This window comes from Pogona vitticeps, chromosome 1 (genome assembly GCF_051106095.1).
Source record: "Pogona vitticeps strain Pit_001003342236 chromosome 1, PviZW2.1, whole genome shotgun sequence".
Lineage (NCBI taxonomy): Eukaryota > Metazoa > Chordata > Lepidosauria > Squamata > Agamidae > Pogona > Pogona vitticeps.
The window spans coordinates 128737091-128762964 of NC_135783.1; the positions used below are offsets into that span (position 1 = coordinate 128737091).

Here is a 25874-nt window from a genome sequence, read left to right on the forward strand (position 1 = left end):
ATCAGATAAAGCAGAGAAAAGATCTCACATTTCTACATTGCTGTTTTCAGCTTTAAGCACAATAGGCTAACGAACCTCCCACAGGCTACAAATTACCTGAAGCAAGCTGCTTTCACTCAGAATAAATCCACCTGTCAATTTTCCCTCTTACAGGAAGATTTCTGTGCTCTCCCTGTGATGCGATATCAATACCTGTTTTTATGAATGGCTAAGACAGAGACTGTTTGTTGCTTAAGTCTCAGCTTCCCCCCCTGGCCATCAAGGCTTCCTCTCACTATCCATAACTGTGTCATCCTGTCAGAAGAATGCCAAATTCTAATGCAGTATATGATGCAACTTGGCCTACACAATGAAATAAACGAAGGGGACACACAGAGTACTCTAGCTACAGAAGCCAGTTTTGTTTTGATATTTTAGTCTTGAGGTTAAATGTGCCATGACTACAAAACATGGGTGGTCAGAAGGTACATCAGTATCAGCTGGCAGATCCCTTGAGGAGCTGTTGTGTATCTGCAGGAGCTTTTCACCCCCAAGGACAGAATCCTGTTGAGGAATCAGGGAGTGTAACATCTCTGTGGGCCCAACACTCCACAGATGTCTCCAGTATCCAAAAGCCAGAGATCACGCCACTCAAAGCAAAGGGGTTTTCCGCCAGCAGAAGGGGATAGTGAGAATAGCCTTACACAAATGGAGGGAAAAGAGGAAACACACATGGAATGTGGTTTTGCCCATTAAACCAGGTCCCAAAAATAACAAACAGGACTGGTGTTGAAATACAGTGGTGCCTCGCTTAACGAGTGCACAATTTAATGCCGAATCTGCATAGAGACACGTTTTTTGTGATCGCTAATGCGATCGCATTGCGATGTTTGGTATAGGGAAAACATCGCATTGCGATGATTGGTAAGCGTTTCGCTTACCGATCTTCGCATTGCAATGTTTGGGAAACAGCTGATCGGCGGTTCCAAAATGGCCACCGGAAGAAGAAAATGGCCGCCGGCAGCATTTTCGCGCCGATTCCTCACTTACCGAGGCGGCGAAAATGGCGGCCGTATGGGGAATCTTCGCTTAACTGTGAGTTTATCCCCCATAGGAACGCATTAAACGGAGTTTAATTCGTTGCTATGGGGTTTTCAGTTCCGTTTAGCAATGTTTCCAGATAGCGACGTTAATCCTGGAACAGATTAACGTCGCTATGCGGGGCACCACTGTATTTAAAAGCATCAGCAAAAAGGCTTCTCAAGCCCCTTCTCCAAATTAGGATCTTGAAATGAAGAAAGATTTGGGTAACCAGAAGGGGATTGGTGGGGATGAGCTGGTGATTTTCATTCAATGCTGGAATTTTAAAAAAATGACATCCTTGAGATCTTTTAATGTATAAAAATCAGGGGGGAAATGAAGTTGGTTTAATAAAGCTTCCCTGGGTTCGATGTGATACAAAACAATAATTACATGGTGTCCCGTTGGTTTTGACTTATGGTGATCTTTTCCAGATTTTATTTTCTAGGTGCTCAGAAATGAATTGCCACTCCCTTTATCTGGGAGTGTGGTCGGATGGGGGCAGCTTGCCCCAAGTTATACATGCTAGCTGTTCTCCTGAGAAGCACAGTAGAGAAATCCAACTGCTGACCTCTGGGGCTCCACAGGCAGGGACCCAGTTCAGTGGATGCTCGCAGCTAGAGCAGTTGTGCTGAATTTAACATTTGTGCACAGGTTTGCATAAGAGACACTGTACAGTCCACACAGTCTTCACTGTACAACTAGTTCTGCAATGAGACAACTGTACTGGATCCTTCTCCTATACTAATTCTAGAAAGTTTCTGACATACAACTCTATATGGTGAAGGGATCTGAGTGCATCAGGAAATCTGAGAGCAAAACATCAGGAAGCTAGATTCTGGTACAAGTCTACACTATTAGCACAGTGCCTCAAGGCAGAATGGTCAAATCTAAGCTGCCATACTGAGATGCATCCACCCTCTTCAGGAAGTAAAAAGTGCATCAGCAGAAAAGAACAGATAGTCCCATGGTGATGGGGACACAGAAATTACTGAAGGGCAACTTCTGGGCAGTAACACTGGTGGAAGGCGAGACTTTCAGAGGCAATGAACTTGACATTCAAGCTAATGTTTGTTAGGAGGAGGCAGTGGTAAACCACTTCTGTATGCTTCATATTGCAAAATCCTATAATGAGACACTCCAAAATAAAACAGGAGATAGTGCTGGAAACTGAGACTCCAAGGTTGGAAGCCACTCAATCAGCTATTGGAGAATAGCCAAGGACAACCACGAATAGTGCTGTTCCTAATAAAGCAGTTTAATTAAAGCTCAGTTTCTGATACACATAAATGTGAAAGAAAGTTCTTCAGTTGCATGATGCACAAAATTCTAACTTGGAATATTAGAAGTATGACTCAAAAACTAAGCTGAAAATTGTAAAGCAAAAATGGAGACTGTATAAACATCACTATGTCTAGTGTGGATGAACTAAAGTGGAGTGGAATAGGGCACTATTCAATTAGGTAATTACGAAGTGTTTTACTCTAAAATGACCAACTAATAAGAAACAGTGACACTAATGGTGAGATGTTATGTAGCACAAGGAATTATATGCTATAAAACAAAATCTGGCCAAATGAGATTTCATAGAAAACCTTTTAACATAACCATCGTTCCAGTCTATGCTGCAATTCCAGATTCACTGGAGGATTCAGCCAATGAGTTCAAAGTGAAGCAAGACAGCAACTCATAGAATTCTGTTATGTGGACCCAAATATATACTATATTTCAAACAACAAAACAGATGATTGTACATGTGTACATCTCTAGATAGTCTATACAGAAATGAAATTGATTGCTTGAAATTAGAACATGGAGAAGTTACTCAAGGCCAGGACAGACACTGGCATATACCGTGTTTCCCCGAAAATAAGACAGGGTCTTGTATTAAATTTTGCTCCAAACATGCAGTAGGGCTTATTTTCAGGGGATGTTTTATTTTTTTTCATGTACAACAATCTGCATTTATTCAAATACAGTCATGTCATCTTCTGGTTGCTGCACAATGGTGGAGGGCAGGGTTTCACTTAACTAGGGCTTATTTTGAGGGTAGGGCTTATATTACGAGTATCCTGAAAAACCATACTAGGGCTTATTTTCAGGTTAGGTCTTATTTTCGGGGAAACAGGGTATCAGCTGTTAATATAAAATATTAGTGTAAAACTGAAGAAGAAATGTAAAATTATGAGAAATGTTATAATTTTACATTCATGAACAGTTTTAAAAAATCAGATAAATAACAAATTTATACTACAAAGCATAACTGATCAAAAAATTAAAGAACTCTGAGTTAAAACCAGATGCATAATCAAGGCAAAAAGACTATTCCTGCAGCCAAAAAGGGGTGGGGTGAGTACCTTGATGGCTGACTAGGAAACTCTTAAAACTGTCCATGACAAAAAGCAAAAATAAAAGGTTATAGAAATGGGATTAGAATTCTAAGTGTAACTTTTCAGCAATTAACATAAAAGAACCAGAGAACAATAATAATTGTGAACAGATAGAAGGGGACAATCAAGAAAGGTTTTCCTCCATAACATTCAAGAAATCAAAAAGAAATTTAAATCAAATTAGGGATGGTGAGAATATCTTATCAGGGTAAAATGAACACAGGATGGAAACAATTATGTCATGAAAATGACAAATTCCTTTGAAGAATCTTTTGCCAAAAGAGCTGCAATATTAGCAAATGAAGTGAACGCCACTTTTAAAACGGCTGGAAGAAATAAATCACATAGAACAGCATTTGGGGGAAATGAATCTATCAAAATTCTAAAAGGAATATGCCAACAAATACAGAGGCTGGCTGAAATCCTGTTTGTGTAAGTTCCTCTATGCAAGGTTGACGATGTCATCAGCCAGCATTTGTTTACTGGCACTGGCAATTTTTAATAATTAAAGAATCCTTCCTCCCGTTCTATTGCCTCCTCAGGTTCCTGATGATGAAAGGAATTACACAGATCCTGTGGGTGTCTTGAGACAGAAGGAGGAAATGTTTACTTTAAAAAAGTCATCCCAGCTGATGATATAATTGGCCGTGCACGGTGCAATTTATATAAATGGGATTTCAGCCAACAAAACAATGGCCCACAAATTTCAAATGATCAATGTACATTCCGATCTCAAAGAAAGAAGAGACCAAATATTGCAATTAACTATAGGACCATTGCATTAATTTCCTATATAGAGTGATGTTCAAGACTATACAAAAAAACCCTTTTACTATATATTGAGCAAGAAATGGCCAACGTTCATGACAGATTCAGAAAATGAAGAAATACTAGGGATCACATTGCACGTTTGTTACTAGAACATGCCAAAGAATTTTAGAATAAAAACACTTTGTGCTTTACTGACAATAGTAAAGGCTCTGATTACAGATCATGAGAAACGATGGATCATTCCAAATGAAACAGGTATGCCACAGCATTTGATTGTCTTCATCTTGTATCTGGATGAGAGCTACTGTTAGGATGGGATACCATATGGAGAACTGGTATGGTTTCTCATTGGCAAATGTGTTAACCAAGGATGCATTTTCTCTATCAGTTCAATTTGTTTGCAGAACATATATAGAAAGCTGGATTAGATTTAGAAAAGGGAGAAGTAAAACTGGTAGAAGAAATATCAGTAATTTATGATAATGAGATGACACCATATTCCCGGCAGAAAACAGCAATGAGTTGAAATGACTACTGATGAAGACAGATTCAGAAAGACAGCTGTAAAGCAACTAGAAGAGATCTCCAAGTGTAATGATGTGCTCGTAAAGAAGAAAGCCAGGATCATCCACACTACAATACAGTGGTGCCTCGTTTTAACAACGAAATTGCATTACGACGAAGTTTTTGCGATTGCTTTTGCGATCAACAAAACAATGTTTCCTATGGAGGAATTTCGCTTTGCGATGATCGGTTCCCTGCTTTGGGAACAGATTCTTCGCAAAACGATGATTTTCCAACAGCTGATCGGTGGTTTCAAAATGGCCGCCGGGTAAACAAAATGCCCCCCCCCGCTGTTTTCTGGGACAGATTCCTTGCATTACAGGCACCGAAAATGGCCACCCTATGGAGGATCTTCGCTGGATGGTGAGTTTGAAGCCCTTTGGGACGCATTAAACAGGTTTTAATGCATTTCAATGGGTTTTTTCTTTTTGCATTACGATGTTTTCGTTCTACAGCGATTTCACTGGAATGAATTACTGTCATAATGCGAGGCACCACTGTATTCCCAATTACTATGAACAGATGCCGGACAGTGAAGAAAAAGAGAGGATTTTGAAATGTGGTGCTTGAAGAAAGCTTTATGGATATCATGAATTACTAGAAAGACAAATAAGGGGTTTTCAGATGAGAGATCATGGCCGAATACTCTCTAGAAGCTAACTTGACCAAACCAAGGGTATCGAATTTTAGCCATATCATGAGATGAGGCTCACTGGAAAAAGACAATAATGTAAAATGTAGGCATAAAAGAGGATGAAAGAATATCAGATGGAATGACTTAGTAAAGGAACAACAGCCTTCAGTTTGCAAGAGCTGAATAGGGCTGTTAATAACAGGATATTTTGGAGGTCATTAATTCATAGTGTCACCATAGGTGGAAGCGGATGGCACATAACAAGTGCCACAGCCCTTGTGCTAGTGCAACAACACTGTTTGATTCAGGTTACAGTGACAGAACTTCCTTCTTTGTCAATTCCCTACCTTCTAGCCGATTGGCTTCACAATCCAAGTGCCATTCACGCTGAAAGGGCACACCTGTGGCCTCTTTCCTTCCACTTCTCTTCTAAAGGGAGAGGCTAAGGGGGCTGTAGACTCTCCTCCTTGCCATTTCCTGGCACATTGTCACATCTCTATCCTTGGGCTTCATGCTATTTCTGACTGTTACGCTGAGATTGCTATTCAGCCCGTAAGTTATGAGAAAAACAAAATTCCTTTTTCAAAGTAAGCAATGACAATGGCAACTTTTCCTACTCAAGACAGTCTTTTGTTAGAAAGACAACTGAAAAGCTGTGCATTTCCAAATCAGAGTTAGGGACAACAAAGCCATTCTTTGGCTTGGAACATTCTTTAAAAAAAAAAAAAACTCAACACAAATCACCAGTCGCAGGGCCAGTATGCATCTCTCTCTCTCTCTCTCAACTTTAGAACAGGACAAATAAAATGGGAAAGAATGCTGGTTCTAGCTACAAAGGTCAACATGTGGTAAGTGCACACATTTTCTCATTCAAAGCTCTCTGGCTTTCTGAAATATACTATTCCCATGACAACTGTTCACCTGTCAAACATGAACTATTTGATACAGAAGCATTGTATCATTTCACCTTGCCTGCCTCCCCGGCCCCCAAGCTTCCTTCATGAGCCACCGCCATTTGACAACTTAAGAAGGCAAAGTGCTCCCCAAACAGGAAGTCTCCTTCCCACACCCTGCTGCAACCAGATAAAATCTCCTGGCAAATGGTAACTCCATACAATCAAGTAATTACTGCCTCTCACGGCTCCCTCCTCTTCTTCATATATAAACCTAAATCTCTGAAAAGTTATTTCTGAAGGCTACAACTCCCAGAATCTCTGAGGCAAGCCAGTCAGTGGCCATAATAGCTGGTGCAAGTAGGACGTTTGGTCAATAATCCCCTCCCCCCCCCCAAAATATTTCCACATTCTGCATCTTCTATATTGTTTAGTTTGCTCTCTAGTCCCCCACCGGCCATACTACCTGCTATCTCAAATTAAATATCCTGTCTGCACTTTCAGTGCCCCAGAAATCTTCAGACGTAATCGCAGAATTGAACACTTAGAGGTACAAGGAGCTACACAGTCACCAACCTGAATATCCTTAAGAGGGAGTTAGATAAATTAAGGAAGATAAAGGTATCGAGTTCTACCAGTCATGATGGTGCTATGTCATTTTTTAGGACCTAAGAAGCAGTAAGGCTCAAACGGAGGATGGATATAAGCAGAGGTGGCCCACAGGTATGGAGGCCTCAAGGTGTGAAAAGGGCACCCACTACAAAAGATTGATCTAATGCACTTCCCAACCTTGGGTAACCCAGTTGGTTCTGGGAAGTACAATTCCTAGAAGTCTTCACCACCAGCTGTGCTGGCAAACGCTTCTGAGAGCTGCAGTCCAGGAACATGCAGGTTACCCAAGGTTGGGAACCACCAGTCACATAACATATTTGTTTATTTGGGTTAGGAGTGGATTGTCTTAGGCAAAATCAGCCACCCCTTCTGTTTGGGATATGCTTCGGCTCTCTTGCATGAGCAACTTAAGAGACGTTGTGTTGCTCTGGCTAGAGCGGTTTTCCCAACTTGGTTCCCCTTGCTTCCCTTCACTCTCACATGCCGGATTGTAACAAACGGCCACGCTGGCTGTAGATGGTGGCCACTGCAGCCCTACACACCAATTGGGGCACCAGATTTAGAGAGGTCAGAAGAGAGAGTCCAACCAGGACCAAAGACATCCAGGCTCCACTTTCCACTCAGCCATTACACTCACTGGACAAATTTAAGGCAGTCCCTCTTTCTCTTAGCTTAACCTCCCTTATAAAGGAGAGGTTGGGTGGGTGGGTTGCACAGCAAGCACATGAGCTCAAGATCCTTAGAGGAAGGATCTGAAACAAGTACTTTGCCTTGAGGATGGCTTTCTGAAACAAAGGGCACTTGGTTCGCCATCTGCCACGCACCATGTCGGAAATAGTGGAGGCTGAGATGAGGGTAAACTACAGCAGCAATGGCTCCGAGGTTAGTTCAGCTTTGCAATACAGAGCAGGGGGTCCTCCTTGTTATGTTCCTAATTGTAGAAACCAGTCTAACCCAACCTAGCCCCCCCCCTCTGGATGGGACAGACTATGTCTCCCAGGCGCCACAGCAAGCTTGTCTGTGGGATGAGGGAAACTGCAGTTCAATACATTTGGAAGGCACTATGTTGGAGAAGGGTGATATGGGTCATATAATATGGGTGATATTAAAATTAGAGATCAAGAATCCATTAAAGGCACTTTAGTATATGGGCAAAAGCAACCTAACAAAGCAGGCCATGTAAGAGAAGAACCCTGATTCCTCTGGAGATTTAAAGTTAACAAGAGATGTTCTGGCATCACTCTCACTTCAGAGTTGCCTTCCTGACATTTAAAACAGAAATCAGCTGGAAGCAGCACTTTGCACATCAGAGAGCAAATACAATGTTTTTCTCGATTTGTTTGTTTTCACTCACAGTACTTTAAAAGCACATTTTACAACATCAACAGCTGTGAGAGCAACATGTTTAAGGACGTGGCATGCTGGTTACAAGAAACAGTTTATTTACTTCAGCTGCACCATATGGACAGAGAAAAAAGCTGGGATGAAAAAGCACATGGAAGTACCTTGAGTAACAAAGCAAGATGGTAGTCCTTTTGAGGTCATGAAGGAAGAAAACGGGAAGGGGGGCAGAGAAGCAAAAGAGAGAAAGATTTTACTGGGCAGAATGGTAACAAACAATCATGCTCAATACATCTTTACAGCAGCTTTTTGCTAAGCAGTTCTATATACACAACCTGATCAGCAGGGGAAATGTTCCCTTTATAAAAATAAAAAATAAGAGTATCATTTATGTAATACAGTATCCTGCATATCAAAGTGAACACTTTACCCTAAAATCCTATGACATACTAATGACCCTTAATGATTTTGTTATCATTAAAAAACAGTATTATTTAGTCTTTCTGAAGCTATCTGATTACAGTATTTAACTTGGACGTCTTATTTCACACACACAGGGCATCTCATGAGACACTGATGTGGCAGACACTGTATCCCCAAAGCACGACCTGGAAGTAAGTTACCTTCAAATCAGCTTGCTTCAAAGGGACCAGGCATAGGCTCTCTCTTCAACTATTAACAGTGAAACAACATGGATTGGAGATTCTGAATGGGATTATTAGCCCTTGCCAATGACTGACAGGAGGAATCTCTCACCTCTCATTTCCAGCTTTTGTTCTCCCGTGTTTTGGACTTCAAGGCCTTTTCAGAGTTGATGTTTTAAAAGGTCGGATTATTTCCTGTGCTGTTTGCCCTGGAGGCCTGAAAGGTTGTTCATGCAGAGGCAGGCGGCTGGCTGGCATGCAGCGAGCGCTGCTCTTTATAAACCTGACTGAAGCAAGAGATGCTAAACCTCCCCTGTGTGAAAACGTCTTCACAAGAAAAATCTGCTTGTTACTGGACATGCTAACCTAGGACCGACCATGGAAGCGCCGCTCGACTGCAGGAAGCAGGCTTTGGCGAATACCGGTAATTGAGGAACTGCAGCAAGAGGAGGCTGCTGCCCCTTCTGTTCTGCTTCTGGGCTGGATGGCCACTACAGGAAACAGAACACCGGACTCGACACACCTCTGATTTTACCCAGCAGGGCTCTTACGGTGTTCGTGAGCTTTGACTGAGATGCTCGCCACAGCAGCTGTGGCACGTTGAGCAGCTGGGCTTCCTCCCAACTCTGATGCAGCCAAGGAGTGTTTGGGCAGCGGTATGGCAATAGCTCCTCAGGACCAACCCTTGGATACCCAGGGACAGTTTGAGGTCTAGCTCATAAAGGGGAAGTTCTGTGGGTGGACCAGGCCAAACCTGTTGGCAGCTGCTGTGACCTAAAGGCGCACACACACACACCCCATTCACAATGAGGGAGCAGAGGCAAACCATACATTCGTCTTATCCAGCTTAGTAGGATTTTATGGGTTAGGATTTCTTTTGCTGACTCATCTGCAAAAGCCAGGGTCTCCTCGGCAAGTTTCCTATTTGGATATTATGGACAAACTCAACAAGGGAGCCAAAGGATCCACTGGCTAGCATGGCTACCGACATCCAAGCTGCTTCCAGTGTTCCTTATCTAAGTTCCCAAAGGAAATTAACCATGCTCTCATTCCCACTCACCCCCTGAATAATGTACTACTGCGCAAGGCAGAAAATCTCATTCTTCAAACAGTGGTGGGAAAAGGGCAAGGACTCTCCAGGGGGTGCTGGACAGCAACTCTTGCCAGCACAGCCAACAGGAAAGATTGCTGCGAGTTCTAGTTCAACATCTCAAAGGCTGCGCTTTGTCCACCCCTGCCTTCCACCATAATTATGCTCAGAAATTTATAATTTGGAACAGTGACCTCTGCAGATGATATTTATTGCATGAAAAGATACTCGTGTGCGGAACGGCATTCCTCTCCCCAAGCAAGAATCTTCCTCATTAACGGCGGAATAGCTCTAACCATTTGATATCTTACCTTCCAGAACAGAATGCTGCAGTGACGACAAAACTTCAAGGTGTCTCCATACTGTTCCTTTATAGGATAACATTTCTGAAGTGCAAAGTAGACCAGCTTCCAGTCAATATGACCTTTTTCTGTCAGAATAAGATGCCTACAGAACTGAAGGGAAAGGTGGCATTTGACTCAGGCTGGAAAAAAATCTTTAATGGAACATAAATGTTCAACTCTGAACACAATTAAAGAAAACCAATTGCAAATTATTTTAGGAAATTACAGCTCTACGGGGTCATCCTGAGCTGATCAAAGCTTGTTGTAATGTTAGGTATACTCGCTGTGGAACAAGACCAACTGAATTCAGAACAATGTACAAATAAATATGCTTCATACTGCACAATTGTCATGATATGGAAGCATGTTCCACGGAAATCAGATCGATTTTTAACAAGTATGCTTATCACAAGCATGTGGGGACAAAGGAACACTTGGACATTATTGCCATAAGGAGTTTTGCTGGTATTAGACATTCTTCTTGGGTTCATAAACAAACCCCAGTGGGAACCCAGTCTTTCTTTTTCTTTGAAAATACTTGGTTTTTTTTGCATAGAATCAAAGTTTCAGAATCTCTGTATGTTGGGAGAATATGTGTCATGAAGTTCTCCTTACCTGCTTTTCAGAGAAGTGGTATTGGCAGAGTTTTCTCCACAACTGTCTGTTTTCACTGAGCACATAGAGTGTGGGAGTTACTTGGCCCAAAGTAATAATGTCCCGGCCATCTGAGAACCTGTGCAAGATGTTGTTCAGCAAACACAAAGGAAGATCACTGAGTGTAAGTCCCCTGCTGACTTGCTGAAAAGCAAATTAAGAGTTGTTTATTAGTTAAAACCTTCTGTCCACATGTGGGATCAAATACATTTTGATATCACTGAAAAAGGTCTCAGCAGATGCAGATCTATTATTAGTCTTCCAGGACTCCATGTACTAAATCCTCAATCAGTTGTGACTTGCTATCTGTTGTTAGGGGACCTACCTCCTTCCGGTGCCCTAAGAAAAGAGAGGTTACTTACCTGGAACTCTGATTCTTCGAGTGGTCATCTGTGAATGCACACCATAGGGTTTAATCTGTGGTTGTGTAGAGGTTTCCAGAATATTCTAGAGTTTTATCATGCATTCTCCAGGACCGCCACCCCTAGTGCATGTGGTCCACCCGTCCTGGCAATTGCCTCAATTCCCAAACAGTCCACTGCTGACGGGGGTGATGGGCGGGAGGTGTAAATTCACCTCTCTTTCTTCTTTGTGGTCTCTGTGAATGCAGATCCTGAGGATTTAGACTCAGAAATTGATTTAGATTTTGATGTTGGAGAAGTTGTAGGGACATCAGGCGAAGCAGAGTGGGCCTGGGAAGGCTGCGTAGTTTCCATGCCCGGTACAGGGCGAAGGGAGCGTTCTCGGAGAAAAGACCTGAGATATTGTTGCCGGAGTTTAAGAGCCTGCTTTGTGAGATTTTTACAGAACTGCCATGAGGCAAGTTGATGGGATTTTTACAGAACTGGCATGAGGCAAGTTGAAGGCAAAAGAGACAAGAATTATGTCTGTCTGAAAGAGGGACCTCATTGGGGCACAAAGTGCACCATCTGAATGGCCCTGTAGGGCGCATAAAATGGCGAAAAAGGGGGAAGGGAAAGGAAGGGGAAGGGAGCAGTTGGAAGAGGGAATATAGAATTGAAAGTCTCTCACTAATTCCCCTCTGTTTTTCTTTTAATGTAAAGAGAAGATATGCATGAATGGAGAGCTTGCTGAGAGAAGAAACCTCAGTGGTGGCAGAAAGGAACTGAGGCAATCGCCAGGACGGGCAGACCACATGTACTAGGGGGATCGTCCTGGTGAATGCGTGATAAAGCCCTAGAATATTCCAGAAACTTCTACGCAAGCGCAGATTAAATCCTATAGTGTGCATTCACAGAGACCATGAAGAGGTGGTTGATCATTGGTGTAACTGTTAACAAAACAGGAGCCAGTGTGCTTCCATGCAGTAGATCAGTGGTTCCCAACCTTGGGTAACCCAGGTGTTCTTGGACTGAAACTCCCAGAAACCCCAGCCAACACAGCTGATGGTGAAGATTTCTGGGAGTTGCAGTCCAAGAACACCTTGGCTTACCCAAAATTAGACCATTCTTTTGACTTCTATATCACCTGCACTGTCCCTGAAAATTAATCAAAAATCTACAATTTTAAAAAAGATATTACTATTTAATGAATAATAAACTATTACTATTAATAATAAGCTATTACTTTAATTAGCATATACTCATTGGTTAAATTATAAATATTTTGACGATCAACAGTGTTGTAAGCTGCCTAGGGGTGAACAAAAGCTATCTTTGTGATGTTCATATTTTCAAAACCATTCTCTATATGCACCACTGAGTGTAAGATTCATGCTTTACAAATTTTCTCAGGTCTAAAGTCAGCCTGTTATGGGAGAAGGAACGATTCTACTACCACCATTAAATGCTTCAGGATCATTCTTCCTAGGACTTTAATAAAGGTGACAATGTCAGGAAATAAGCCTTTATATGTGTGTGTAGGTTTCAAAATAGCAACCACTCATGCTTTCTCTCGATTTTCAAATTCTTAAGAGCCAAGGCGTTCTTAAAAGAAGACTCTTGGTGGAATCTATTGTCTTTGAAACTTTGCCCTTGTTTGGACACCCTGTGGAAACAGTCTTTTCTTATTTGACACGGATAGAAATTCATGCACACCTTGGTCATCTGAAGATTACTGAGCTGCTCCTGCCACAAGAGAATAGTTTCCAATCGGCAAATCCAGATATTGATGTTTCCAACCAGCAATGACTTCCCTTCGCTGGTTAAGATGCAGAGGGTAGAACTCAGGTCCTGAAGAAGGTCTTTGATGAGCCGTGGGTTATATTGGTCTTCCAGAACTTGAAATGCGAATTTTAAAAGACACATCAACATTCTTGGTTTTGGCTATGGTGGACAGAGGTCTCATTCTCTTGCCTAAAACTGAAAACTGCACTTTCAGAGAGCTTTGCCTCCCACCACATCCACCTCACTGGTACAGAAAAGCACTAGAGATGTTCCAACTGAACAATAAATCACACCCACCACAACTGTCTATTTGAAAGTGCAAGTTTCTTTAAAAAAAATCATGAAGCAAAAGATGCCCTTTTCTAAGAAGCTGGGTGGGAAATCTCTCAACTTTCCAGATGTTTTAGTGTGTAACTGCTGGCAACCAAACCCAGATCAGTGGTAGCAAAGAACTACGGGAGTTGCAGTTCAAAGCACCCGGAAAGCCCAAGCCTCAACACACACACACCCCAAGGATGCATTAGACATCAGAAGACTCAAAACAGACTAAGTCAACTGACCAGTGGAACGCAATTTTTAAAACTCAGTGGGCAAAATCCGGTTGCGTAACTTTGTGCTTGCGTAACCCCAATCAGACACGGAAAATGTAAGTAATAAAAAGCTTCCTATCCCCTCCTTTTAGGCTCCAAGGCTCCCTGGGGCTCCCGTTTGCTCTGGGGAAGGCTTTGGGAGCCTCAGAATATTGGGAGGGGACCTTTGATACTAAAAAAATGATGATGGGTCACCACCACCAGGATTAGGACCACTAGCAATGATCTAGCAGTGATTTTTAAAAATATATATATTAAAGGTTCCCCACCACTCCCATCCTGAGGCTCCTAAAGACTTCCCCAAAAAGGAGACCCAGAGAGAGCCTCAAAAACTAAAAAGTGGAGGACAGGAAGTTTTTAATTACCGTATTTGTCCGCGTACAAGACAACTGGGCGTACAAGACGACCCCCCAACATTTCCACTCAAAATACAGAGTGGACGGCTCTGCTGTGGCGCTGGTTGCCTAGGGCTCTGCCCAGTCCCGCCCTGGAAGTTTATGGCCAGCAACGAGGAGGGGAAACGGCTGGGCGGGCAGTGGCAGCGGAGGAGGAGGAGAAGGTGGCTCAGCGGCGCAGGGCGGCGGGCAGCCTGGCGGCAGGCTCTGGCTGCTCAGGCATGGCCGGCTCTGCTTCCCTCCCTCCCTCTGTCCAGACGGACCGACCGCCTGCCTGCCCGCCAGCCTTCCTCCCCGGCCGGCGCGGCCCTGCATCACTCAACAACGGCAGCAGCGGTTCCTTCCTGGCCCAACTGAAGTGCACCCGGCGTATAAGACGACCCCCCCTCCTTGGAGGCATGTTTTTTGGGCCAAAAAAGTCATCTTATACGCTGGCAAAGTTAGGCTAACAGGATTTTGCCGATTCTTTTGAAAAGACTGTCACTGACATATTTTATACTTATGTTAATGACAACACAAACTAATTTTTTAACTGCAATTTGAAACAACAATAATGAGGCAACAAAATAATAGTGACCAGCATCAAACTGAATACTTCTGCTTGCAGAAGTGCGACAGTTTAATCTGGGGTGGCGTATAGTCACCAATTAACAAGCCCCTGGGAGAATTTCTCGTTAAGTACTGCTTATGTGATTCGGCATGTGACTAGAAATTCAATCGGGGACTTCTTAATTAGCAGCTACCCACTGCTCTGAGTTACACCAGAGTTGCACTGAAGCCAGAGTAGATTTCCAATTAGATTCTGTCCAATACTTTTATATGTACAAGGAGCTCAGCAAATTTACAAAGAACTCCCTTCATCAGTTTTAAGTCTGTGGCGTAGGCTGGCAAGTGTGTCAACACTGCCTAATGTTATCTAACCACTTCCACAGCTGAGTGAATATTTGAACCTTGGTCTTCCTGGTCCTAATCTGACCCTAACAAGAATTTTGTTAAGAATTGCCCATCTTGATGAAAGCAGCCACCTTCCAAGCCACCTTGCACCTTCCAAGACTTGTTAAAAGATAAAATGCATCTCATCTCAAAATTTCACACATTTGTGAGGCTTGTGGGGCATTTTGGAGGTAAAACGTCAACACAAAACCATGTGCACATTTTTAAATATAAATGGCTAAAGCAAGCAGACGAATAGGAAAAGAAAAAAAGAAAAGAAAATGAACAGACTCTGCTTGCTCCCCTGCATGAGTCTATGGCTAAAGCCAAAGGGCTTAAATGCAGGATAAATTTATTTCTCAAAACATGAACATCAAGGGCAAGTAAGCAACAGCTGGAAAATTATTTACAAGTTATTTTAAAGCAGATCAGCACAGATGAGGCCTACCTTTTCCAACAATTTTGTCCAAAACATTGAAATAGTTTTTCTGAGCAGCACCACTCAAGGACGTTAACTGGGATTTTGCGATCAACTGCAAAAGCTAAAAGTAATTAGCCTCTATTAGAAAATGAACAAAGCCAAATGAAGCGCAACTAATTAAGTTCCTCAAATACAAAAAACAAACAAACAAAAAAGGCAGGGCTGTAAAGGGGGTATAGTCTTCTGCTTGTGTCTCTCGCACGTGGCCTTTTAGATTGTTAAGCTTTGTGCAGCAGAAGCCTGTCATCTTGTCCTCTGCAAAGCACAGGCACTTTGATGGTGCTTGTTATCAGCTCTGGATTTTGGAGGGGCCCCAGAGCCCAGCCCCCCCCCCCCGGGTGGCCCTTCAGGCAGGAAAAGGCAGAGGAGCATCCACACAGAGAGCTTTGAGACCGCATCGGCTCTTCCTGGATTAGCCTGAGCAAAGTAGAGATGGTTGCGCTGCTAGGACGGTGGACCCTCTACTGGGAATCGCTCAGTCTTGCCACTGTGGTGCTAGGTAATGTCAACAACAACATTTCACAATAGTAGCAGTTGCTACGGGAAGAAATTAATAAAAACTAACAGTAACTCCAGGAAAGCACTCTGCAAGTCAGTGACTAGACATGGGAGCTTCGAGGTGTCTTTCCCCTCCCCCCAGAATCAACCCCTGTCTACTCACCGAGTTCCTTGGTGCATGTGCACCCGGCGGCGGCAACATCACACCGATCATGGATGTCGTCTCGTTGGTGCTTCCCTGCCTCTCCCCTCAGTAGCTGAGCTGGGAGGCTCGTCTTCCCGCCTCCTTGCTGGAGTGGCTGGCTGAAGGGAGAGGTGGGGAAGTGCCAGCAGGGCTACATCCGCGATTGGTGCAATGTTGCTGCTGCTGGGTGCACATGCACCAAGGCGCCTGGGCTGGTTCTGGGGGGCAGGGAAGGACCATCAGGGCACCTGTCTTGGGGGGCTTCATAGTTGCCTCCTCTGGGAGGCCAATATGAAGCCCCCATGTCTATTGGTGATGCTTCTGATGTTGCCAGAACTCTTAGGATGCAGTTCCATTACTTTAAAAACTATGTGTTTAAATTGGGTTTAGCGTGTTTTAAATCAATGTTTAAAAGAGGAAGCATGGATTAATTTGACAGGGAATCATGTTTCTTTGAGTAGCAGTGAGTTTTTCCTACTCTTCTGCCAGAGGGCAGTTTATTTTAACTTGTCTGTGGAATTGATTCATTTAAATTGATTCCCCATATGTGGATGCCTCTGTCGGCATTAATTTTTAAGGAGCTGTCCTGCTGGCTGACTCTCACCACCACTTTCCTCTGGCTGGTACACCAGTCGGGACCAGCAATAGCCAGCACACGTAAATGCCTCCGTGTCCATGTAAATAAACATTGCCATCACCGCCTCTCCCACCACCACCTTCCTTTCCCAACTTTCACTCAAGCCTGTTTTTAAAATTATTATTAAAAAACACTAGGCACAGTCAAAATTAGAAAAACACTGATTGGTATTATGTAACAGATACAAGTTTTAACCAAAAACCTAAGTATCTGTTAAATATTGACACAGTATATGTGCTGTTCCTAATATTGTCATTTTTTGTAGCTCTGGTGGTGTGATTTCTGAGATCTGCAACTGCTTATACTACTGTATGAAATTTGTTGCTATTGTTCCCAAAGCCCCAATGACTACGGGGAGCACTGAAGTGTGTTTCATTCACAAGCGAGATGTTTTGATCACCAGATCTCTCTACTTCGTTAGTTTTGCCAATTCTTTATTTTCAGCTCCTTATTATCTGACCCAAACTGGGGGGGGGGGGGGGAGGGGAGTGACACTGACAAGGTTTGCAATGGGAGGGTGGGGACATAAACACACACACACACACACACACACAGAGTGAGTGGATAAGGAGCTGCTTGAAGGGAGGGGAGGGAAAGCGAGATGTCTGTCTGTCTCCCTGCATGTGTCGGACTGTAAAGAAACCTCTGTTTTAAGTTCTTCCCTCCTGTGTGGCATTCTGTTCTTTCACTCTATCAGATGAAAGCAATCAACAAAACCTCATGGAAAGGCAAGAGGACACACCCCCTGATACAAAAACCACGTAACTTTAAAGCAGAATTCAAAACCCCTGACCCAGGACCCCTTTTATTTCATCAATGTAACCCAGCTCTTAATCATATACTGTATTTTGAATCTTGGGCTTGCTGACCTCAACGATGCACACAAATTGCCCTTTGAGCCTCCCAGCAGGAGCGCTAGCCCCTTGGGCTTCCACTTGTCAGCACAAGGTGTTAACATCAGAAGCCGCTCACAAATTACACCTCATTTCCCTTCAAATCTCTAACACCCCTAACTTCAAAACAGAAGGGGCATAACTGAGTGAGTGCCCTTCGGGTCCTCCTCTGCAAACATGCTCCATGCAGACAAAAGAGCTACAGCCTTCTGGTTAGTGAAAATTAAACCCTCTGAATTTTTTATCTTTAAAAACCACTTTATCCTCTAGAATAGCCTTCTGCTTTACTTCACCAAAAGAAGATTAAAACATTCATTATTCGTCCACCCACCCACCCCTACAACACTATCGTCGAACACCTTTGGACATGATTCAACAACGGTGTCCCACTGATCACAATGGGAATGCAAAGACAGAGAAAAAGAAAAAATAGGAATTGGAGAGGTGGGCATGTATTTACGTCTGCATCTTTAAAAGAGAGAGGTTCAAAATATTTGAATGCTTCACTTCAAAATATCTTAACTGAATCACATTGCATTTCTACACATTTCCTTAGAGGTCAGTAGATGGAACTAAGTAAGCCCCCTCTGTGTTGAATGGAGCTTAGCCCCAGCTCGGTGTGTATAAAGTAGATCATTTGCAGGATTACGGCTCCAGTCCTGCATACTCCTTTCTGAACAGAAGCTGTATTCATCATGAGGAGGAGTTGCTTTTAATTAAGTCAATGACCTGCACAGTAGTGTGACATTTGCTTTCTATCTAAAATCAGTTTCCTGGCACGGAGAGTGGGAGCACGCAAGCGAGCGAGCGAGCACACAGTCTTGAGTAAACCTTCTCCTGAAGGAATACTTGTGGAATACTCCAAGCTTTGACCTCACACAGCATTTAACATTCAAACTTAAGAATCATTTGATAAAATGAGGCCAATACTGTAATACTCCACACAGTGCTGCCCTGTTCATCGCTGATTCATCATCATGCACATGGCTCATCAGGTGGCTGCTGACGGCGTTCCCTTGGAGTTCTTTCCTCCTCTACCTTTGCATCCCCACCGGGGGCCACTCTGTAAACAGCCCCACTGCACAGTTCTGGGCTTCCCATACCCTCAAAGAGTAGCTGGGCAGAGGGAGGGCCCATGCCGTTCTCATCATCTCCATCTCCTACATGGTGCATGAAGAGACCCAGGCAGGGCTGGGGCCCTGAGAGCCCATGTGTGCAGACGTGTGCCTGGACACAGCAGTCTATGTGTAGGACAGAAAGAGGAAGAGACAGCAGGGGCAGCCCAGGAAGCAAGAGCAAGCGCTTTTCTGGACACACAGGAGGGAATAGCTTGGAGATCACAGCACATGCCTTGCTGGGCGGAAACAGGAAAAGGACTGGCTGTAGGTGCCCTACGGGGTTTTCCCCTCTGCCAAGTTGCCAGAAGAGGTGGGCAGAGCAAGACCGGCTGAGGCAAACCTGCCTGGAGTGTTTGGGGGTCGGGCAGGGGCAGTGGTGGCCCACCAGACCTGGGCATCAGAAACAAGCCACAGACCAGCAAGGCTAGGCAATGTGAAGGAGAGGGGAGAAAAGAAAAAAACGTTCTTTATGAATGACCGTCCATAAAGGTGGGCCTTTGTCCCTCCATAGTCATCGGTAGAGTCATGCTTTCCATGCCTAGGATTGGGTGATACCCTTTAGCGCTCCGTTTTCTTGGGACATATCTTAAGTACTAAGTGGGGGTATTACTGTACTGTGGCAAGGTTGCTGAGAAGTCCGACTTGGATCCGCACAGCTTTTTCAGTATTTATCAGCTTTTCATAATAAACATTTAAAATAAGCATTTAGGTGAACACTGGGACAACCAGTGTGAAGCAACGTGATGTCACATAACAAGCAAATAAGCATATAACTTCCTTAAGCTCACCTAAATCTAAATTGATATTACTGCTCCTACTAGAGATAGGCCTTTCATGTGAACATGAAAGGGAAAAATACAAAAGCTTCTACAGTATTTATTTCATTTTCATATTCTTTTGTTGATTCCTGAAACAAAGCCTTCAGAATACATGTTTTGTATAAACCGGAGTGGTAAAACACAAAGGTTTCCCCATCTTTTTGTTTCCCTATTTGCTTTAACCTCACTTTCACCCTTTGTCAAGTCACCCAAGACATTTTTCATCCAACAGCATGGTGAGGGCTGCTGTCATCAGCCAATCAGAAGGGAAGTTGGGGGGGGGGCAACTGGAAATCCTGAACCTATAAAATGGCTTGGATAGGCTGGAACCCAGTGAGGGGACAGCTTTGCTTCAGCCACCTGTGAAAAATTGCATACTAGCTCCCTGTGCCCTCCATCTTGCATTGTGCTGCCCACCTTTCTCCATGCTTCCCCCTTAGAGTTGGACCCTTTCCTTTTTCAGCCTATCTAGAGATAATTTCCCAATTTCTTCAGATTATTTTTGCTGCTACCTGTCTGGACGGACTGCCTGCCTGCTAGACATAGGAAAGATGGCATTAAGTGGTACAGGGGAGAAAAATTTCCCCATATTCTAGTAATTACAATTTGGGGGATGCTTTGATTGCATTGCTTGTTTTTTTTTCTCCTTTTTTGGGGGAAGGGGCAGCTGTGATATTTTTTTTTTTAAATTGCTATTTCAAAGCAGCAAGATTTTGTTGTTGTTTTGAGATTCTTTCCTAGAGAGTCTCCAAATCTGAGAATTTCAGGTTCTTGAAACTTTCAGGTTTCTGTTGGGTTGCCTCTATGTAACATGCATCTGAAGTATTTTAACTCCTCTTTTTGCCTCACTTCCACTGCTCCCCCCCCCAGTAATATATGCAAAAGAAAACAACCTAAATAGAACTTTTGCATTTCCTGAAAGGACTAGGACCCAATGGGTGCAAACAGAATGGGAATACCATCTCCTGAAAGAATCCAAGAAGAATGAACCCCAGAAGTTTTCTCCATGCACCATTTAACTCTATGTCTGCATCAGCCCTTGAATTCAGATCAAAGTTTCTGGCATCAGTTCCAAAAAGTCCGATTCTCCCCCAGCCCCCTTTTTATGGGAAGAGTGAGAGGTGTCGAAGGACAAATCAATGTGCATGTGATCACTCTGAGGTCCACTTCTATTTGGCAAAACACCTGGCAAATACAACAGCTGAAACAGAGATCTAAGGTAACTGATATCTTTAACAGCAACAATATAAACCAAAAGAATGCAAAATAATAACAAAACATAGAAATCAAACTCCATCTTATGATTTGCTATAAAAATTCATAAGCTCCCCTATATTACACGAACATATACAAACAGAACACGCCCTTCTTTTCCAGATTATAAATGCACTAACGTAAGACTAACTACAATTTTTAGGAACAATAGCAAAAAACAAAAAAATAACCAATTTCTGTATTACAGTAGTGCCTCGCATAACGAGCGCCTTGGTTAACGATGAATCCGCATAGCGATGGATTTTTTGCGATCGCATAACGATGTTTCTAATGGTAAAAAATCACTTTGCGATGATTGGTAATCTGTTTCGCTTACCGATTTTCACATAGCGATGTTTTAAAAAGATCTGATCGGCGGTTCCAAAATGGCCGCCAGAAGAAAATGGCCGCTTGCTGTGTTTTCGTGCCGATTCCTCGCATACCAGGCAGTGAAAATGGTGGCCGTATGGAGGATTTTCGCTTAAAGCCCATAGGAACGCATTAAACGGGGTTTAATGCATTCCTATGGGCTTTTTCTTTTCGCATAGCGACGGATCCGGATAGCGACAATTTTTCCGGAACAGATTATCGTTGCTATGCAGGGCACCACTGTACTGTTACATAAATAAGAGATTTAAAAGCAGCTCTCAGCCACATGCTCTCCTAAAAGCAATTCACCTGACTATTCTTCTTGTGTTACAAGACAGCACTGCCAGAGGAAGAAAGCCAATACAGACCTTGGCAGGCTGGTTGAAAAGAAACCTTAAAAGGAGAGCTTTAAGGCTCATTTAAATGAGAGAGTTGTGGGGGAGGGGAGGGTGCCATTTCAGAATATAATCCAAAGCAGAGGGAGTACTGTTCACATCGCACTTGGAGAAATGTTTCTGACTGTTTAAACACTGACATAATAAAACCCATGATTAATTTTTAATTTGATAAATGGTGGCAATTGCTTTCTCCCAGTTCCAGATGAACTCTCTCCAGGAGGTCACCAAGTTGCAGCAAGTTGATTATTTTTTTTAACAGTTAAGCTAAATGAAATCACAGAACTATATGGTACAAGAAGATCCTAACAAGAACATCTTACTTTAACCACGTAATTGAATCTTCTGATATCTTGAATTGCGCTTGAAAAATCTAAGCGATTAAAAGCTTCTCCCAGAGTGCAATAGCCATGCCTCTTGAAAAGAAAGGGGAAAAAAAGGAGAGAGGGAGGAAAAAAGAAACACGTTAGTTATGCACAAGGCAGCTTCCTAATGGGTGAGGTAAACAATAGCCTTGAATCTTAGAACAGCAGATCTGGAAGGGACCTCCCCTTAACCACCCGCCCACACTCACCAGCACTGCCCCACAACCAGAGAAGGGAGCTCCCATACACTTTTCACAAAAGTAGGGGGATGGTTGTGGTTTAGCCTTGACTCACTCTGCCTGTATGTGTTCAACTGATGGCTCACCTTCCATGCCTGGTGTTACTCCCCCCAATTTATCTATATGGGGAAGGTCATGCACACAGCCTTGTTATTTTGGGTAATCCAGCTAACAACTTCCTTGATTATTATTATTTAAAAAAGAAAAAAAGAAAATCAAGGTGACTGGTTTAATTCTGAAAGCTGGATATTTCAATTATTTTCTGTAGCCAATGCAAAATTTGATTCTGATCTACCCCACTGCCCCAAACAAGTCAGCCCCCACCTATAGCAAGCATAATTTACTTATTAAGCACCTAATGTAAGACTTATCCATGTACTGTGTCATTAAAAAATAATACAATAAGACTGCATCACAAACCATTTTACATGCAAAAATAGCATAATAGGATACAGATGCAAAAATTACAACTTTTACCAGGTTTTAAGAGCAGAAAACTACCCCAAGGGGACTAAAATATATTTTTAAAAAGAGTAGCTTAATGCAGAGGTATCCAAACTATAGCCCACAGGCCACATCCAGAACAGCTTGCCGTTTTATCCGGACTGTTCCCTTTAGCCCCGGGGTCCCTAACCTTCGGTCCACGGCTCAGTGCTGGTCCATGGCCGGACCAGCCATGGAGACAGCTCTCCCACCTCCCTCGCCTGCACTCCCCCTAGGCACCCCACCTGCGCGTGTGGCCTGTCTACCTTCATGCACAGGTGCCCTGCCCACTCACGAGTGCACCCGGCCCTCCTGTGAGTGCAGGGGGTGCCCCATGCGCACGGACCCCGACCCCCCAACCGGTCTGCGGTTCAGAAAAAGTTGGGGACCACTGCTTTAGCCCATGCACGCACACAGGGGCGGGCAGGTGGGGAGGCAGGCATGTGTGCGGGCAGGCATGGGTGCATGCAGACGTATGTATGCGGACATTACTTTGGGCCACAAAAATACGAAAAATATACAATGTGGCCCTCAAGCTCAAAACTTTGGAGACCCCTGGCCTAATGGAATGGATGTTTACCAGAAAACACACAATACGCTCTGTGTGTACATAACACTTACTTCTTTGGTACTTTCTTTATGTACATATATCCATTTTTCACGACAGAACCCTAAAAAGCAAACGGAACACAAGATTTCTTACAATATGGCCAGAATTTGATTACTTTTGCCTGCTGGAATTAAGAAGCCATATCACTCAGCCCAGCCCAGCAAATCCCTACTGTTTTTTTCTCCTAATTTAAACTTGTTGAAATTTACATCAATAGATATCTTGAATCACAGAATAATGACGTTGCAAGGGGCCTATATGACACAGGCCAACATCATTTTTCATCGCATGCCTTTATTTACAAGAAAGCAAAACAAAAATTCACCATTAGGAATGGGAACTGATAACCACTATATACACAAGCAAGATTTATTTATTAATTTATTGCATTTAGACCCCATCCTTCCAGCAAAAAAAAAAAAAGTCCTCTGGAGGAGCTTGCAATACAGATAACAAAACATTTTTCACTCTTGAGGCTCATAATCAAAAATATAAGACATGGCATGAAAGAAATAGGGGACGTGGAAGAAAGGAGGCAGACTTCCAGAGAGATATCTCCCCTCCCTTTGGCCAAAAAGTGACACATGCTTTAACAAGATGATCAAGGAATTGAGTGCGAATGGGGTTTTCAGAATTCAAAGATTCCCAGATTTCTTTTAAACTAACAAAGTAATTTGGATAGTTTGTATTTCTCATATGCCAAAGTACTCTGTACATATTGCATTTGTATACAGGTTCTGCTGAAATACAAGGTTGTATTTGTACCGACAATCTTAAATGCTATACCAGAAGGGGGGGGGGAAAAAAAAAACCAACCAGAAAAGGAATTCTGGCTTACACTGAGAGTTGACATTGTTTCTAAAGTGATCTTTCTTTCTTTTCTTGCTTGCAGATTCACAATCAGTACTGTATATTTTGTCATCATTATCCAAAATACTGGAAGAAAAACATAACAATTTTCAGTTAAAAGATCCAGTTCGTAAGATTTATGTGACACAATGAACAATCCCCATGTCTTGAAATCCTCTAGTTTAAAGCAACTTTTCACACAAAGGTTATTTCTCTGTGTTAGGTCATGTGCAATTACAAGACAAGGAAAGAGGCAGCTGTTTTTCACTTTACAGTAGGTTTTCTTCCAGTTGCCATCTATATGTGTGTGTGTGTGTGTATGCATTTGCACTTTACGCATACAATCTCCTTGGTTCATTTCCTTTTATCTTTGTCTGAGGAGCTGCGGGAAGCAGATTTGGGGGAAAAACAGGTATTGGGAAAGTGCCATTTTTTCATTAAAACTGGGAGCTTCTGGAGCAGTAGTTCTTAAAAGCAAAGTTCTTGAAAATCACATCTCTGTGAACTGCCAGATTTAACATACATAGACCAGTAGTTTGACTCAGTAGAAGGCAGCCACATTGAGGCAGCAAGAGGCAAAAGTGTCCACTTTGAAGCATAGAGGAAGATAAAAGGGCATTACCAGGTACTACCAAATTATGAGGCCTTGCTCGCTTGCCTCCTGGACAGCTTCTCTTTGCAAATATATCATTAACCCTCAATAAGTAGACAGTGGACATAGAGACATTTTTTTTTCTGGAGTGTCTTGTTGCTTATATTGCTTGTTCAATTAACTGTTTTCTGAACAACCCTGTTAATCAAACCAAATAAATAATTTCATTTACTAGTCATACATGTAAAATGCATAAAGCAGTTGTGACAAATAAATGTTAAAATAATTCATAGCACATATTCTTGTATCTGACAGCTTCTGGGACTGAGGTAGCTTCAGTCACCATTAATTCATTAAATGCATAAGCTGTCATTCTGCCAAAAATGGCACATGCGACAGCCATCAGCAACATTCACATAAAAACAAATGCTATTAAAACCTGGGTGGTGGGGAGAAGAGAACAGATTAATCAACACCATGTTCAAAACCACAACACAGCCCAAGTCACTACGTAATATGTCAGGTTTCTGCAGGCTCTAGAAATATATGGGATCTAGTTTGGCAAAGATACAGACAATCCTTGACAAGCAAAGGAGCTGTAACAAGTTTCAGACTTTAAAAAGGGATGGCGATCTGATAAGAATGTGTACTGAAAGCTCATAGCAGGATTTTATTATAGGTTTTGGTACTTGATTTCGGACTATTATAGATTCTTTTATGAGCCTTTAAAAGAGGATTGTGATATGAAAAACTACCAGCAGTAGTTTACAGTGATTCCTAAATGTAAACTTCTGATTGTTAGAAAGAAAACCAAAAGAAATGGTACGTATGTAAAGATAAAGCAAGCTCTTTTCCGGACCACCGATAGCCCAGTTTGCATCACGCAGATAAGCAAAACTGCTGAATCTTTACAGCACAATGTGTACAAGTAGAAAGTAAAATTACTTTATCTTCCCATCTGTGTTCTCTGACAGGAAAATTGTATACAGCCATTTTCCTCACTCGCCAGTATTCACTTTTAATAAAACAGCAGAGTTTGTCAAAGGGAA

General features: G+C 42.7%; 1 protein-coding gene across 4 annotated transcripts in view; it reads right to left on the bottom strand.

The window, feature by feature from the left end:
• FBXO25 (F-box protein 25) overlaps positions 1-25874 on the bottom strand; it is a 42282-nt gene that overhangs the window by 3415 nt on the left and 12993 nt on the right. For 2 of the 4 annotated variants that reach the window (XM_020782629.3, XM_073000845.2), the window contains exons 3-10: positions 24223-24320; positions 23396-23445; positions 22011-22103; positions 15489-15582; positions 13054-13235; positions 10958-11140; positions 10310-10453; positions 8429-8455 (exon numbers count right to left, since the gene is read on the bottom strand). In XM_020782629.3, the coding sequence (XP_020638288.1) occupies positions 8429-8455; positions 10310-10453; positions 10958-11140; positions 13054-13235; positions 15489-15582; positions 22011-22103; positions 23396-23445; positions 24223-24320 (871 nt within the window). The remainder of the gene's footprint in view (positions 1-8428; positions 8456-10309; positions 10454-10957; positions 11141-13053; positions 13236-15488; positions 15583-22010; positions 22104-23395; positions 23446-24222; positions 24321-25874) is intronic. The other 2 variants (XM_020782630.3, XM_078388892.1) reach the window with 1 other exon arrangement.